This window comes from Galendromus occidentalis, unplaced genomic scaffold (genome assembly GCF_000255335.2).
Source record: "Galendromus occidentalis unplaced genomic scaffold, Mocc_1.1 scf7180000077438, whole genome shotgun sequence".
NCBI classification, from domain to species: Eukaryota; Metazoa; Arthropoda; class Arachnida; order Mesostigmata; family Phytoseiidae; genus Galendromus; species Galendromus occidentalis.
In genome coordinates, this window is record NW_003805426.1 from 229,715 (window position 1) to 246,200 (window position 16,486).

Genomic DNA, 16,486 nt, shown 5'->3' on the forward strand with positions numbered 1-16,486 from the left:
GGTATCCGAGCGCAGTCGGGGAGCTCACGAGCCTCGTTGGGCAGGTTGATTCGGAATGAATATTAATCTAAGCCAGAGCCAGTAACACTTGCTGGTTGTCGAAACAGTTTCACGGGATTGCTCGAACGGGGCTCATTTCTCCAATTGAACACCAAAAACGCGGCTAACTCGATTAACACCCTGATGCAGTACCGCCATATGGTCTCACAGAGAACCGCTAGACATCGAGTCACCCGTTCGGGGTTGGGTCAGTCCGATGGAACCGCACGACCGAGGAGTCGGAGGGTAGGGAGTCGGAACTCGGAACCCTCCGCAGGCGGGGGTGTAATCCGATGACCCAAGGTCGACTCGTCGGACATTTAGCCATATTAGGCGAAAGCGATAGGCCTCTTTTCTGAATTCTGGCTTACATGGAGTCGTCTAAGACGAGCATTCACTCATCCATTCATTCATGCATGCATGCACGCATGCATGCATGCATGCATGCATGCATGCAAGCAAGCATGCAAGCGTACACACCTACCTTCAGGGAATGTCCACCAAGATTTATCCCTGATCTGCAGGGGTCGTTGGATCCGACTTCTGTGAGAAGTGGCCACATTCATATGTCCAAATGTCACCCATTGAAGGTAGGTAGTTTCGCTTGAGTTTTGGTCGAAGAATTTCTGGTCGGGGAATTTTCGGCCCCGCGAGTTCTTCTTCGCTTCTCGACTCTCGAACTAGGCCTTCACCGAGCGTTTCTCCATCGAGTTCTCTGTAGAACTCTTCTGGTCTTGGAGTTTTTCCCAGAGGGAAAAATCGCCGTCTGCATGGGGAGTTGCGATAAAATTACGCCGTCGTTGAGGGTCTTATTCGTCTCCTGCATAGACGCTCCGCCACCAGTATGATATCAATCAAGCCAAGTTCTCACGAAGCCTTTGGCCATAAATCTGGATTAGACCGGCTACGAGAAGGTAATCGATGTGTAAACAGAGGCACGCTGCATAACGTTGCCATTAGACCGAGGCTCGATGTATGTAGGGCCAGGAATATATTAAAGTATCTCCGCCTGCTACCTCTGAGCCATCCTCCCGATTGTCCGAAGCTCGGGGGAGCTCACACTGACCGTTGCTATCTCCGTCGGTCCCTGCGGCCAGTGCTATTCCATACGATCCAATCTTCTGCTCATTGCAGCTCTTCGAGCATTCAGACCCATACGGGGTAGAACCATCTCCCTCGTATATGAAAGGGAAAACATAAAACGTAAGGGGAGGCTTCGTCCGGCCTCGCTATCAGAATAAAATTAAACATCGTGAGTGTCGCTTCTGAACCTAGTCCCGAAGATCGGCCCGTGCATCCCATGGAAGGCGCTCTACAGCTGCTCCGCGAGGGCCGTATCCGCGCGCGTTTCGGCCAGCGCGTAGACAAATACGAATCGGACGGCGGACGCTGGTGTCATTTTTGGAAGAATAATTTCGAAATAATTACTCGGTCGCGTCTCCCCTCGTTTCCTGCGTATCGAGGTACCTGGCTCATTGGGACCTCACGTACGAAGCGGCCGACGTATTTGAATAGCCGTAAAAAATGAATTGTGCCGTGTTTACATAAACGATACGGGCAGCTGTGTTAAGTGTAGCATTGAAAATTAATAGAGAGAGAGAAATGATCGTTGTCCCACTGTTTCTTTAGTGGCACGCGCGTTCAGCCAGTCGACAACACCCGGCGCTTTTCATTCCGAGCTGCGGGAGTTCTTCGCGCGTCCGCCCGCTCGTCCGAACGAACGACCGCTCGTCCGCCCGCCCGTCGCCGCTGCCTGCCTCTCGTCGCCCTAAGTAGATTAGCAGCGGCTCCCACTACAAGGCCGCTTCTTCAGTCGAGATCCTACGGCGCTGCTGCCACTCCTAGTGGAGTGAAGCGCAGAGGCCGAATTTCCGCTACGGGAGTCCGTTCGCCCGTTCCCATAGTCGATTCTCCGATTCAGACCCGAACGAAACATCCAGTTGTGACATCGACGATCGAGTGTCAATCAGAAAGAAATCTTGTCCAACTCACGGAACGATGGGCGCCTCACTTGTTAGTGAGACGGGAACAGTCTGGTGAGAGATCCAAGTCCATAGAATCTTTTTCCGGGAGACACGATGCCCGGCAAAAATTCCGGAGGGCTGGCCTGCGAAAGGGCCATGATCAACCTGGAGTGTGGCTCTTGCCCGATTTCCGAGAGGTATAGCTCGTCGGTCAAAATTCGGCTCGTCAGCCGTGGCTGGACAAACTATTCCGGCAGAAAGCTTCGTAGACTGGTCAACGTCGACGATGTGTGCGCTTCACCTATCGGTTTTCGTGATACGTCACGATTCACGCGGGCGCCGCTCCGTCTCAAACGAAGTTCGTGAGTCCGATCAATACGCCGCTCAGCCATCGGGTCACCCGAGATTATATATTGTTTGTTTTGATAGAGGCATTTAAGCTCAATCGACGAGGCTGAACAGCTTTCAGCAAGCTTTCGGTGATGGAACATCGTTACTCAAAACGTGTCAGATTTCCCTGCTGAAGTCTGATGCGGCGATGCGATGCGTCATTCTTGACCGATTTCGTGGACAATGGCACGCTTGAAAATCCGTCGGGGGAAACGTGCCGGTAGAAATCTCGGAAAAGGAATTGAAAATGGATCAGGAGATCCGCTCTCGAGGATCGTTAGCGAGCTCATTTGGAGACGGTTTCGATGATGAGTCTTGCGGTCGGCACACACGACGGAACCCAGAAGACAATAATTCACATTACTTCAGAAAAAAATATGGAGAAAGAGCAGCGGAGAGACGGAAATCTGCAGGAATTACAATGATTGGATCCGGTCACGCCAAGCGGAGGGGACATCGAGGAGGAGAAGCCCAATAGAGAGAGTGGACTGTAGATACGACGCCGACCGACGTCTGCTGCAGCAGCCGCCCATCGTAGGGCGCTGTTCGCATCGCTATCAGCATCACCGCAATCTCGAGGAAAGCTTAATTGAGAACCGATCAAGTCCAGCGTGGGTTCCTCCACGATCAATAATTCCCACTTTAAAAGGAGCTCCGGAATCTCGAATTAAACTTCATGCGGCCACAGCGATTCAGAAACGCCGAATTTGAATTCAATCTGAGGGAGCTGTGACGACTGACATATGGGAATATCGTCGTATGCCTCCAATAAATCGATTCCAAAGAAGGAAAGAAAAAAGAATGATGCCGGTCGCCAAACGCTCCGCAAACGCCCTTCCGCCAGCGCAACCTCCTGACCACATACAACCGCATGAAAAAAAATCCACCTGAATGTTTGGACCGAGGCTCGGAGTTGTGTAACGGATCACTTCCACGGAGCGATTCTATGCCCAGAAGGCTAAGCGAGCCGCTGATCAGACCCACCCAGGAAGAGCGAGAGACCCTTGCTTTTCAAACTGGCCTGTTGATGTACTCTAGTCAGTTTCCAACTGATGAGCACCCTATGACGTAGTGAGGTTACAGATCGCAGCCGCATGATGGTTTTCCTCGCGGTAGAGAACACTGACAGCTCACGGGTTCCAGATCCGCTGTGGTGACGGCCATCACGGCGCGTGGCGATTTTTCCAGAAACGTCATTGGAATAGAGGAGCGCTGTTCGGACTGGCGACCGATCCAGCGAGCAGGACGGAAATCGTGATTTTCAGGAAAACTTAGTGATCTATTTCATTCGCACGCATCTCCGACAGCGTAATGCCCGCCAAAGAGGACCGTATCTTTTAGGAATGCTCGCCTTCCTCGCGTGAAAATCCGGAAAGTGAGAAATTCGGGAGCTCCCGAGTCGATAGTCGCATGAGGGGCGTGAATCGTCAGCGTAAGGGAGAACATAGAAATCTGGGGAACAAAGAGTTCAGAGAAGGGAGAGGGGGCGATGCTTCGAGGGGGCATTCGGTCGTCTGATATCAGTCTCGTCGCACCCCGAATTTCATTCTCCGCACGATGATTGCTGCTGGTGCCGCCGCCGCCGCCGATTTGACTACGAAGAGAACGAGGAGGGAATAGGGCAGCGACGGGGGGCAAAGAGACGAAAAGTAGGAGATTCAGAGCATATGCCTCTCGGACGAGAATCGAGTCTCCCCTGAGGGCGCGAGGAGTTGGCGGCAATGCGAGTGACGGGAATAGCTGCACCGGGCGAGCCCGAGTCTGTACTGGAATAATGCCCCGAGTTCATTTGGACTAAATGGAGATTATCAGCGAGAATATTTCGCTATCACGGCCCCTGGGAACATCGCCGTCCTCACCCAGGTGACTGGGAGGGAGACTGACTGCTTACACCCGCCTGCTCGCCCGCCTGCTTGTCTGCCTGCCAAGCGGTGGCAAGAAGAGACTGCAGGCAAGTGAGGGAAGGGGGAAAGGCGCAAGGCAGCGCGGGTTGAGCCGGGGGGCAACGAGCCTTAAGCGCTCCGAGGGAGAGCTCCTCCCGTCTGCTGAGTGATGATTCTTTGGCTCGTCGTCATCATTTCGTACGGAGGTAGTGTTGATGGTGAAAACCCGTTAGTTGTCGTAATAGTTATACTGGAACGACCGAAATGACTGTGAGCACTTCCACGATAAATGTCGGCGGGGGGAGGAGCGGTGGGTTCCCGGGAAGTAGGTACCCAACTCTGCATATATATCAAGGAGAACATCATCGCAACTGCAGCACATCGGGACGCGGAAGACCATCAAAGAACGACAAAAGAAACTTACTAACGGTCGGAACTTGAGCGGAACTTCTGACAGAACGATGAACATTGCGTACGATGAGACGGAGACACGTCCGAACGTTATATGTAGGCATTCGTATTCGCTGCTCCCGCCGCTGTAGTGCGTTGGTCTGAATGTATGAAAGTAATGGGCTTATCTTCGCCCAGGGCCACTTCCTTAACCCGATCCTCACCGGAAACATACGTTTCACTTCCGATCATTCCTGATGTCATTACGAGATGGTCCGGCGTGGGGGAAGGAAAGCAGGACGAGCTTAGAGGAAGGCTCCGTCTTTTTCCAACCTCGTCGTCAACGGTCGTTGTTCCTCTGAGTCGCTAAAAACTTCGTCTGCCGCTTCCTCCTCCTTATCATGTAGTTCTCCGTGAAAGGTGCGACTAAAGAACCGAGCAACGAAGCAAAGAACACAGGGAACGAGTGCAGCTAGATTAGAGAAGTGCCGCCTGTCCGATGGTCACGTGACATCGATGTACATGACAACGGCGGGCGAGGATGGTGATGATGACTAGGCAAAAAAAAAGACGAAGAAGAGAGCTGCTCTTTCAACGAGTACCGTACTGCTCCTAATAAGGTTCGGGAAGGTGATGGGAGAGGAGCGAGTCGAATTCTCGACCGACAGTGCAATAATAAGGCGTGATTCATCTTCATTCCATGGAATCATGCCGTCCGAGAGCACAGACAATCTCGCCGAAAACAAGAGCTGGAACAACAGCAACAACACCAGCGAGAGTCTGATGGATTTCCCTGAATTCTCATCGATTGCGTATCGGGGAACGGAGTTCGCGAGATGATTATTCGATTACCTCCTCCGGAGGCCTTACCTTCGAGAACGTCGAAATCCCTGAAGACCGGGCCGCGATACCAATGAGCTAAAGTTGAGGTAAGGCTGAAATTCGGGATCGAATATTACAGCGCTGTGCAAAAAATCGAGGAAACTCGAAGTGACTTCTGACGGGCGCTCTGGTGTAGGCGTAGCGGAACTGCTCTTCTTCCCCGTATAATCAAATTATCCGCTCGTTATAAGTTTGCGAGGGGCTGCAAAATGCGGTCGCGTCATTTTCTCGTCAATTATATTCGACATCGTCACTGCCAGGAACACGAGACAGAACCCGGGCCGACGCGAAGTGGCTCAGCTAGCATCACCTTCAGACACCATTGCTTTCGACATCCCATCATTGAGCCCCCGCATACCCTACTCGCTCGGGATCTTCCGACGTCATCTCGTGCTGACCTCGCTCGACTTCACGGCCAAACCCTCGGACCAGAATCTAGGAACAGGTCAGCGACGTTCTCGAGATATCTCGGGAGCCTGTACCGACCCCCCGGGGAATCTATTTACGCGAGAAGAGGTGCCCTATCGAATCGATGGGGTCGAGACGCTTGATGCATAGCCGCTTGGAAACGTAGCCAGATTCAATTTTTCTATTCCTCCTCTCCGCAGCGCTCGAGCGAAAGTTGTGAGTGTCCTGAAGGAGAATATGAATCATGGATTTCTCCCCCGTTACCGACCGATGCAGCGGAATCGTCGATCATATCACTATATCGCTCACTCGGCGCTTCTATGGGAATCCACCAGAATCGGGGGGCCTCCTCGATCGGATTTATGCTCCATCACATCAGTACGGAGTTTTCGCCTGGAATTTTATTCTGGAATGACCGGGCGAGGCAGTCAGATATCCTAAATTATGACCGACAAGTGACTTCGGACTCAGGCGAACAAATCTTCAGATCATCAGGCCGCGCTCTTGAAGCTCAATAATGACGCTCGCATTGCGATCGACCTTGACCATTTCGGGTTTTAATAACATCCATTCGTGTCGGCGCAGATCGATGAGCCGTGGATTTGCATCCCGAGTGCTCATCCAGGTCAAACATACGGATCGAAAATTACGTCCGACTGAGAGCAGCTCGCTCTGCGAATGGATCAACAGAGCAATACGTACGCTTGCTCGGACACAAGCATATCGAAAGCGAAGTTGGAATCCAATTTGGATGCTTACTTGAGCTCTGAGTTTTGAAACTTTCCTTTCTGAGCTCTGTACTCTTTCGGAAAAGGCAGACATTTTCGGGATGGATGGCGTATGAGTTCGGCATGGGCTAATTCGTGTGACGTCCCTCGGATCATTACCTCTCCCCATTCTGCGGATGTTCTGATTCGATTCCGTATGAATCACCGGAGATCGTTTTCCGGAAGATCTAGGGAGCGTCTGACTTTCATCGTAACATCATTCTCGATGTTTCGAGATCTGGCCAAGGTCACAGAGCGGCGGTCGGGAGGTAGAATGGCAAGATCCGAATCTGGAGATTCACGCTGGGTTCGCGCTCCGAATCACGGGCGGAGCAGGCGGCCAATCAGACGATCGGAAGTTGACGAGAATGTCTATTAGGTTTCCGAGATTCGGTCGGGACCTAGCTACGCTCAGAGAATAACGTCGCGTTGTTCTCTTATCGTGAATTCGAACTCGTTGGGGATAAATGGAATCGATATGCGAAAATTCGTTCCCCCGGGAAAATTGTGAGTAAAATTCACGTAGACTCCTGCAAATTGCGATCAGACGAACGTACATGCGACCATGCGGCCGCCGTGATATGTAAAAACGCTGCGGCGACGTGCCAAGAGCCGTGGCCCGTTTCGGCTACGATGATTTTGATAAAAATTGATGTCTCCCCGACCTTTCGAACTAACAGCTACCGCGTTCCTCCTGTGCGGCCTGATCGCGGCATCGATGGCTGACCCAAGCATCGACCGACCGGGCGTCGTCCGTCCCGACCCAGCGCTTTAGCCGCTCGAAAGACACGCGGTCAGGAAGTGGTAAGTGATGACGAAGGAGAACATGTCCGCCGTTATGAGGACGCTGCCCGGCCGATCGGGACAAAAACTCGATGAGGAACTGTTTTTAGCTGTTGAAGACCAGTCGCAGCCTTGCTTGCCAAGCCGTTCAACCACAGAGCCTGGGCCCGAGTCTGTATGGCGGGAGATGGTTCCATCGGCTGGATGGCAGCCTTGTGATCCACACTTTGTCGCTAAATGAGAGCGCATTATCACGCTGCGGCCCCCGTTACCGGCAACGTCGGCACCCCCGCCAAGATAGTGCGTCCAGGAGCCATCCACATCCGCATAGTGTCGTCTCCCCACATCCGGAGGCGCAGTAATGTTACTCAGCTCGTATCCATCTCTCTCTATTGCGTGGCTTGGCGACGCTGCCTGACACCGCTGCCGCTACTGTCAGGACGGAACTCGCTCACTGACTAGTAGTTAGCCCACATTATCAACACCTAGAGATTTTTAGACTCCGCAATGTAAAGTTTTCTCGGAGTTTTGAATGATCGCACCCATCCGGGCCTTATCCTTATGAGCTCCATCGCCCGGCAGGCTTGCTGAAGCTGACCGCACACTCGCGTCGGCTTCCCTTATTGTGTATTTCCGACCGAATGAAATTAATTCACGCCTGAATCAAAGCTCTCGGCTCAAACCTGCTCTCCTCGCTCGGTTCGAAATACAGACGTCATTCCGTCGAGAGAACTACCGATTGACCTGAAGCTCTCGGGTACGTCGTCCGGGAATTGAATCGATAAGTTGCGATATAGTGCGCTTGATTCGGACAGCTCGCGAGAAAAAATCTCGCTCCCGCAAGACCCGCTCTAGCGCAGTCCTCCCCGAGAGTGGAGGCTCTGACCTCTCAGGATTGGATATGCGATGTCGGAACGGATCTTCAAAGTCTTGGTATCCTCGGAACAAAATTTATGGTTGCCAATTAGAGGAGCTCTTTGAGAATTCTCGTCCTTGTTCTACAAGGAACACCTCCGCCACCACAAGCTCGGCTGCTACCACTAGTCACTGTAGGAGGAGCCGTTACTGCCGAGGATCCACTGAAGCAATTCGTCAGGATTACATGAAAAGCGAGGAGAGCATGGAATAGCGCAGGACCCAGGTGTCCTGTCCACCAGCACCTTGTCCTCCTCGTCGATTCCCCTCTCACCCGGCGTGTCCCCTAGTTCCCATCATGGCAAGCGACCCATAGACTGGCGAGTGAGCGAGCGAGCGGGCGGGCAGCCAGGCTACAGGGTCTACGGCTTTATGTGGCTATAAATACTAGCGAGCTAGTAGCAGGCGGGCGCTACATAAATTTATGTATTGTTTTATGGCTTTGGATCCGTTGTGCCGCTTCGCCTGCGGAGTAGGCGTGTGATATTGAATTGGCGCATTTTTTCGTAATTAGCTCACGCCGACTCACACAACATAAACACACGCCGGCAGTGACTATCTGTGAATATAGAACTAGAATGCTGATGCTGCGCGGTATTCTGCAATCTAGTGCAGCGAAGTGTTCTATCGAGATTGCTTCGGTCGATGATCTGAGGAACAGGAAATACGTATCCGACCTTTTCGTTTCTCCGGATCTCGCTCGGCCTCATCGGAAGGTTCGCATCACCAGACTTCCTCAGAGAGACGGATCTGCGCACGGGAAAATGGGTCCGAGCAGAAGCTCATACCTTCCTCCCGGGTCTGGCCTGCCTGTAATTCTATAATAGGAACCCCGTAGCCAGTTGCTACGACGAGGGTGCGCTACGTGTAAAGCGAACGAGAACATGAGCTAGACTCCTTCCGCACGACAACGTACGAGATACGAAGTAACAAAGAGCGTTACGGAGCAAGGCACGGAAAAACTTTCCCCGAGCATCACGTCACGTAGTTTCGATGGTCGTTCGATCAGTGGATGATGAGACCAACGCGTCGTGGGGGATGAACTTCTCGAGGAGAACAATGCTCCTCCTCATGAGCTCGCGCCGAAGCTTCGTTCCGTCAGAGCAGCCGTCCTTGAGCCGCAAGCGCTGTCAAGCTGTAGGTCGGAGCTACGGAGCGAACGGAACTCTGGGGATGAGCCGCCCTGGAGGGTCAACGACGTAGTGAGTGATTCCGAAGAAACCAATGGCACTTTTCGTCTATGGATAATGCCCACGAAGTTTCCGTAGTGGCTGGTCGGCTGCCAAGCCCTCTCTACCCCCTCCCCACACTCAAAGCGAAGGAAACGGATCTGTCAGCTCTCCAGGTTCCATTGATAAGTTGTGAAGCGTTGATGAATGTTTCATCCGCCTAACGACCGTCCTCATCGGCCTCACAACGTAGGCACACGCCTGCGTGCATTATTTACAGTGATAGCTCCTCTCAGAGCGGCTGACTGACGAACTCCGTTAGAAACGACCGCTTTCCGCTTTGTGGTAGTACACTGTACGTATTATTGCAGACAAGTGGGCGACCAGTCATCCGAACGTTTTCGACCATCATCGAGTGCGGTCGCCCTCGCAGTCCTCGTTCTGTGAATTCTTGCTTGTGCTGTCCATTTTGAACCAGTTTCGCTCTGTGTGGCTGCCGCCCTCGTCATCGTCGTCGACTGTCATTCTTCTCGTTGAACTCCTCGACAAAAAGGTCGCACAACTTCCTATCTGAGTCGTGCATACGGAACAAGCTGGCAAACTCATCAAAAACCTCAGAGAGTAACCTCGAGCCGCCAAGATGCGGCTACCCCCGCCGCGCCGTTGTCGTCGTCGTCGTTCGCGTTGCTTGATAACCCTGACAAGAAATGACATCGCAGGAAGTTCAGAGACGTGTTGTAAATACTCTGTCTCGGGCTCCACACCCACCACTAACTGTCGACTCCGGCCCAACAACGCGACTGCGAAGCAGTCGGCCCTCGCTCACTCACCTCTCCTCAGCTCGCTCTATCTTGCGGTCCAGATTGTTGCTGAGTGAGACTTTCAGAACTGTGAAGAAATTTCCCTGATTATGTTCACTGCCGTCAACTCCCGAGAAATTATATAGTTTAGCGACGGTCTCTCCTCCTCTAACCAATCAGGATGTGAGATATTCAGCAAATATTCAGGTTTGAAAATCCGCCTCAGGAAGAAAACCACGCACCTATCCGTTCGGAAGCGAAGGCCGACACGCCCTGCGATTCGATTGTGGAAAAGCCTTCGACGATCCGCGTGATTCCTGTGATTTGTCCCGAAAGCCGTTCAGAGTCGAGCCGAGCTTCCAATAACGAGTCATGAGATGCGTACTATATTGTGTCAAAAGTGCTTGCCAAAGCGCGGGGGCTCAAGCTCCCCGAGACCGGTAGCAGGAGGTTGTCAGAGGTATTCCCAGTGGGTCAGTTGTGCGTGCAGCTCCGCTATGAACGAGCCAAGCAAACACCGCTGATTGTTGGAGTATTCCCGTGTCGGCGTCCCGCCGTCGTCCCGTCGGCCGGGTATCTTATGATGATGATGAATAATTCAATGTGTCCTCCATTCGAGAAGAAAAGTGACTCACGCCCCTGAAGATGAACCGCGGCCAGGTCGCCCCGAACGCTGTTCAATGTCATCCTTAGCGAAGATGACGCGTGTAAAGTCGCGTGTCCTCGAGGGGCGTGCGGCATTCGCCCGCTCCTCTACTAACAGAATTTCATTCTTAATTCGCTTGTTTGCCTTGGACCCCATTAGAGCAGCTTGGAGTAGTATTCTCCGAAGATGGGCAGCAGCAGACAACGGGGCCCCATTGTGAGGTGCTTCGAAACGAGCTGCAAGTCCGCAATAACGAAAATTATTCTGCTTCTCGTTCAATTTTGAACGAGCAATATTCCATCCGGATAGAGGTAGGAGCGACGGGAAACATCGCCAGCACTGAATGCCCGTACCGAGAGAAGGAGAAAACAGGGCAAAGTGCAGGGGTTCCGGGGCAGGGACACGCGGACGCAAAAAGCAAGGCGGAACTGCACCGGTTCACATTGTTCGAGTTCTGCTTTTGTGGAAGCACTTCTCGATTCGGGAAGCCTGTGGGCTATGTTCTCGGAGTGAATATCAGAGAGGAGAAGAATCACAGAGATCGGGTTGCTAAAAGGTGAGTCACTGGATTACAAAACATCTCCGATGAACGGCTTAGAGCGCGGATTAAAGTTCGCAGTAATTTTGCACCAGGGCGAAGTGGCCGCGTGCATTCAGTCTAAGCCCTCGGGAGATTTGTTCTTCTAATGGGAGACGGTACACGCTTGTGCGAGAGCACGGACCACTCGCGGGACAGACCGAAGCTTCGCCAGAAAACCGGAAGTGGTCTGGTTTCCTCTGGAAAATTCGTGGTTTCGATCTTGTCACACGATCAAAACCCGACGCCCGCGTTGAAGAATGACCCTCGCTTTCAAAAGGCTCATGAACAGAGTCTTCCGTATATCCATTCAGTCGGCTATTAGCTCCGAGCCGTGACCGGGTGCTACAGCTTTACACAAGGGACTGTCGTTGTATTCCGCGTCAAGAGTGTCAAGAGACCACACACCGCCGGGTGCTGGATGGGGTAAAAAGCGTTTCCGATTCGAATTTACACTCTTAAGCGTCTCTATTGCGTCTCTTTGTCGTCTCGCCCGTGACCAGAAGAAACGAGTCTTCCATGACGCCTGAAAACCATTTAGTCGAGCGCTGCTACATCTTTCTTCAAACCACTTATGCGGAAAACGCACGAGCAAAATCACCGCCAACAATCAGGTTATTGTCCACCGGCTGAAAAACAATGCGTCTTGAACTCGCCCTTTCTGGTCTCGCTCCCCCCATTTTCCTCATGAGCGGAAGCGAGTTTCCAGGCTCCTCTAGTGGGAGAGCATCAGGTGCGGCACGCTGTCGAGGGGGATTCAGGATATTTCCGGCAAGCGCTTTCGGCGAACGGAGCAATGTATATCGGTGGTGACCACCCGAAATATTAATCACCAACACGGAATTCATAAGGAAAGCTTTCCTGCAGTTTGCGATCCATCTGCGAGCATACGAGTGCCGACACGCGGCTGCGCTCAGAGTGACTCCTCGGACTCACTCGACCGGGCGTAGGCAAATATAGAGTTCAGAGGGAAAAGCGACGATTGAGCGCTGGCCTAGTCCGTTTCATCGCTCGCAACTAGTGACTCAGGTCTCCCAGAATATCATACCACCCTCTAGCTGCTCCCATAAGGCTGCTTGTTGGTCCTCCCCGTCGACGCAATGGAATACATATGTTCTCTATCCATCCGCCCTAAAATACCCGCAGGGTCGTCGCTGACTGAGAGATACAAGCGGGGGCTGGCTTGTCCCATGTTCCCTTGGTCGCACTCACTCACCCGGCCTGTCTAGTCCCGATTCACCCGGAGAACTAGCTGATGTCTGCTTTTCAAAACCAGATACACGAATCGTTTGCTCGGTGTATCCTCTGATCATTCCGCTCGCTTATTCGCTTCTTCCTCTCTCTCTCATCCTTCAGCTCTCTCGGTTGCTATCGTCCTCTTGGTTACTACAGTCAACACTCGACAAGGATTTGTAGTTAGCTCACGGACCCTGATTCGGCAGCACGACATGCTCGCATCTCCCGAAATCGGAGCCCGAGACTGAAAAATCTAGAAAGCTAACCGTCGGGACATTTTCATTTATTCGCAATGGTCATTTGTGATTTGGTAGAATCTGATTTCCCCAAAGGGAGAGCTGTCGAAGAAGTCTCGAACATAAAAATTCTTATCCCAGCCTTCGCGACGGTGCCATTACAAATTGACGAATTGAGCGATGCATTCGATGCACGATGCTCGAGACGAATACTCTCGAGCTCTTGCAACCCCATTCACTCTCTCGGGCGCCCGCAGCGCGCTCACGGGTGAAGCCCGTGAGTCCCAAACGCGGACTGCTTGAGCGTTCTCGCCGCTAATTCCTTACGAACATCACGAATTACATGAGCTTTTTGAATTCGTCGTACAAAACTAAAACCAGGGCGGAGCCTACTCCACGAACCATGTTCGAGAAAGCACCCTTGAAGAATGCGGTCCCTCCTTCGTTGGCTGCGATCTTCTTCCAACAATCGACAGTTCCCCGATAGAGAAGTTCCTCTTGTTTGAGTCCTGACTGCATCATGAGACGTCTCCGAACGGTGTCGAACGGATACGCAATGATCTCGGCGGCCGTTGTCACCACAAAGGCGATACTGAACGAGAGGTAAACGGGTATATCTTTCGGATTTGGCATGTACTGCTTCGACATGTCGAAGAAGCCGAAGTAGGCGGCACGGTAGATGATGATTCCCTGGAGGGACACGTTGAAGCCTCGGTAGAGTCCGATGAAGCCATCGGTTCTATAGATTTTCGCTAAGCAATCTCCGAGGCCTTTGAATTCCCGTTCCGCAGCCGCCTTGCCGACGTCGGCTCCCAGACGCGTTCTCGCGAAATCGAGAGGATACACGAAACACAACGACGTACCTCCCGCTGCCCCACCTGCGGCCAACTGGCCCGCGAAGTACCTGCCGACATAGATTACGGGTTATTTATTTTGGCGGTTGGGAAATTCGATTTCTCATGCGGAAACTCCTCGCGAGCTCATCCCGACAGATTGGAAGATATCGGGATGCTCGGGAGAGTTCATACTCTTAGAGTATCCGAGGATACCTCAAACTTTCCGCGTTGATCGAATATCAGAAAACTCGTCATTAACCCACCTCCAGAACTGCTTGTCCTTATCGACTCCGGCGAGGAACATTTTTTGATAACGATCTTTGAAGGCGAATGAGAGCGCCTGTGTGGGGAAGTATCGAATGATGTTGGCCCAGTTTCCGCGCCAAAATGAGATCACTCCTTGCTCCTTGGGAATACGGACGAAGCAGTCCATCATGCCTTTGTACATTTTGTCCTTGGCGATCTGTTTTGACGCATCCTGAACTTGTAGTAAGAGCTTGACACGCTCAAGGGGGGCCACAGCTGTTTTCGAAATCGCCGCCGCGGTGCCTCCAATGAGGAAATCCTTCCAGAAGGCATCGCCGCTTGAGCCTCCGTGATGACCCATTTTGAAGTTCTGAAACCAGCGAGAAATCAACCTATGATCCGAAACCCATTAGACCATAATACTCGGCCGAAAATGCGAATCACTTCTCAGCTACATGGACAGGAATCGTCTCCACGGAATTCAGCGGCCATCGAGGTCGCTTTAATTTTACAACCACGGGGAGCGTCTTCTCGCAGCCTGCAAGTCACTAACTCGATGTTCCAGCATTCTCGTCTCCGAAAATCTTATGGCGGATTGGGGCACCCTTCTCTGCCACTGGAGCGGGTCGATGAATTTCAATGAATATACGCCTTTTCCTCCCCGAGATCAAGATTCGTGGGGCATGGCAATGACTGTATTTTTGGAATAACTCCGACCCAGAAAATCATACGATTTAATACTGCTCATCGGTCCCAGCAAGAAGAGGACACTTCTCGCGCAGGGAGTCGATCGGAGCGATCCGCTCTGCCAGCATTACATATTGAGGGCGCCGCGCTTCCAGTCACAATAACATTGCGGATTGAACCCAAACGCTCAAAAGAGGCCTAAGTACCCTTGGAGATAACGAAATGTCCGTGCTCTGACCTTAGCGGCAGCGACTTTCGCTCTCCGAAGCTCTCACAAGCGCCAAACTTGCGAAATAAATGGTGCTGTCCCCCTCAAAATATCGATAGAAAATCGGCATTCCCCTTCCTCCCTTCATGCAAGGTGCGTCTACGCCACAGGAATCTGTTTACGTGACCGACGGGAAGTGTCGACGAGCCGACACAGAGCATGTGGCCCCGTCAGAGAAATACGCTCCACTTTCATCGCGATTTTCAAATACTCTGATTTGTCGAAACGGGATAATTACGATACGCGAAAATCGGTGCGGTCTTCCGTTCAAAATCGTGAGTGACATCTCTCGTGCGGGACTTGAGGAGCACAACGTGCTGAAAATGTCGAGATGCACACCAAGTCTCGATTACGCTGACTTTGGGAGCTCTCATCCACTCAGGAAGGATTAAATGCCACCAGAGACTAGTCAGGAAATAACGAAACAAACGACTTTGACCTATTCGGATTGTCCGCGAAGCGCCTCAACATGAAAGAAATCGCAATCGTCGACTTCTCGATACGAGGAAAACTTCAGCGATTCATCGGAGCAGGGAGCGAGCGCGCTTTTCCTCCATCAGTTCAGTCCCAGACAGTGAATTGTGGGGCGATCGTCGACGTCGGACACAATGATCCGAAAGGAGAAGATTGAGGGTTGGCAAGTGTCAGCCGGCTGGCGGACCTGTTGCACGAAACCGCAGCGAGGGAAATTCCCGTCTATTCGGAAAAGATCTCTTAAAACCCGCCATCCGGGCGGAGCCGAAACCTTACCTAAGGGAGGATTCGACCAGCACACAAGACTAGGGATTCGAGATGTGTTGTCTAGTTCTTTTCTTACGGCTCCACACAGTCACAGACTCCGGACACGGTCGCCGGCTGCAGACGTCGATCATTGGCCGACAAACAGACCGTCAGACAACCAGCCAGATAGCTAGCCAGCAGCCAACGAACACAACCGCGCCAGGGAAAAGGGCTTACGTCACGTCGAACGAAACACCCGCCAATTTTCGAATTTCGGCGCGATCCACTTCCCACTGGGGCCCAGCTAGAGCGGGCGGCAAAGCTGTTAGCTAATGTCTTCACAGGAGGGTTCTTCCCGCGGCCTGAGGCAGATCGCCGGAATGAGTTCAGGCTCACCCTCATTCCATGGGAGTTCCGAACCGGTTGAATGCCGCCGCCTTTTGTTTTGCGTTCCCCCGCGGAAAAGAAACCAAGCCTGGATCTCGAATCTCTATGTCAAATGCGCGGGAGGCTAAAATCGCAAAAATCTCTTGGATCGATGTTCTTCAATGTCGCCGCGAATCTTGTTACGGAGTCCTATCGATGATCTGCCCCGTCGCTGCAAACGTGAAGCTCACTCGACCATGGAACAAACAAGCTCTCGG

General features: G+C 52.3%; 1 protein-coding gene across 1 annotated transcript; it reads right to left on the reverse strand.

The window, feature by feature from the left end:
• Nucleotides 1–13,111: 13,111 nt before the first annotated feature.
• Nucleotides 13,112–16,061, reverse strand: LOC100899835 (ADP/ATP translocase 2). Its single transcript, XM_003743028.1, has 3 exons — nt 15,873–16,061; nt 14,185–14,537; nt 13,112–13,989 (listed from the first exon to the last, which is right to left on the reverse strand). Exons 2-3 carry the CDS (start codon nt 14,526–14,528, stop codon nt 13,425–13,427), a joined length of 909 nt encoding a protein of 302 aa, XP_003743076.1. The 5' UTR covers nt 14,529–14,537; nt 15,873–16,061; the 3' UTR covers nt 13,112–13,424.
• Between the last annotated feature and the right edge of the window lie 425 nt (nt 16,062–16,486).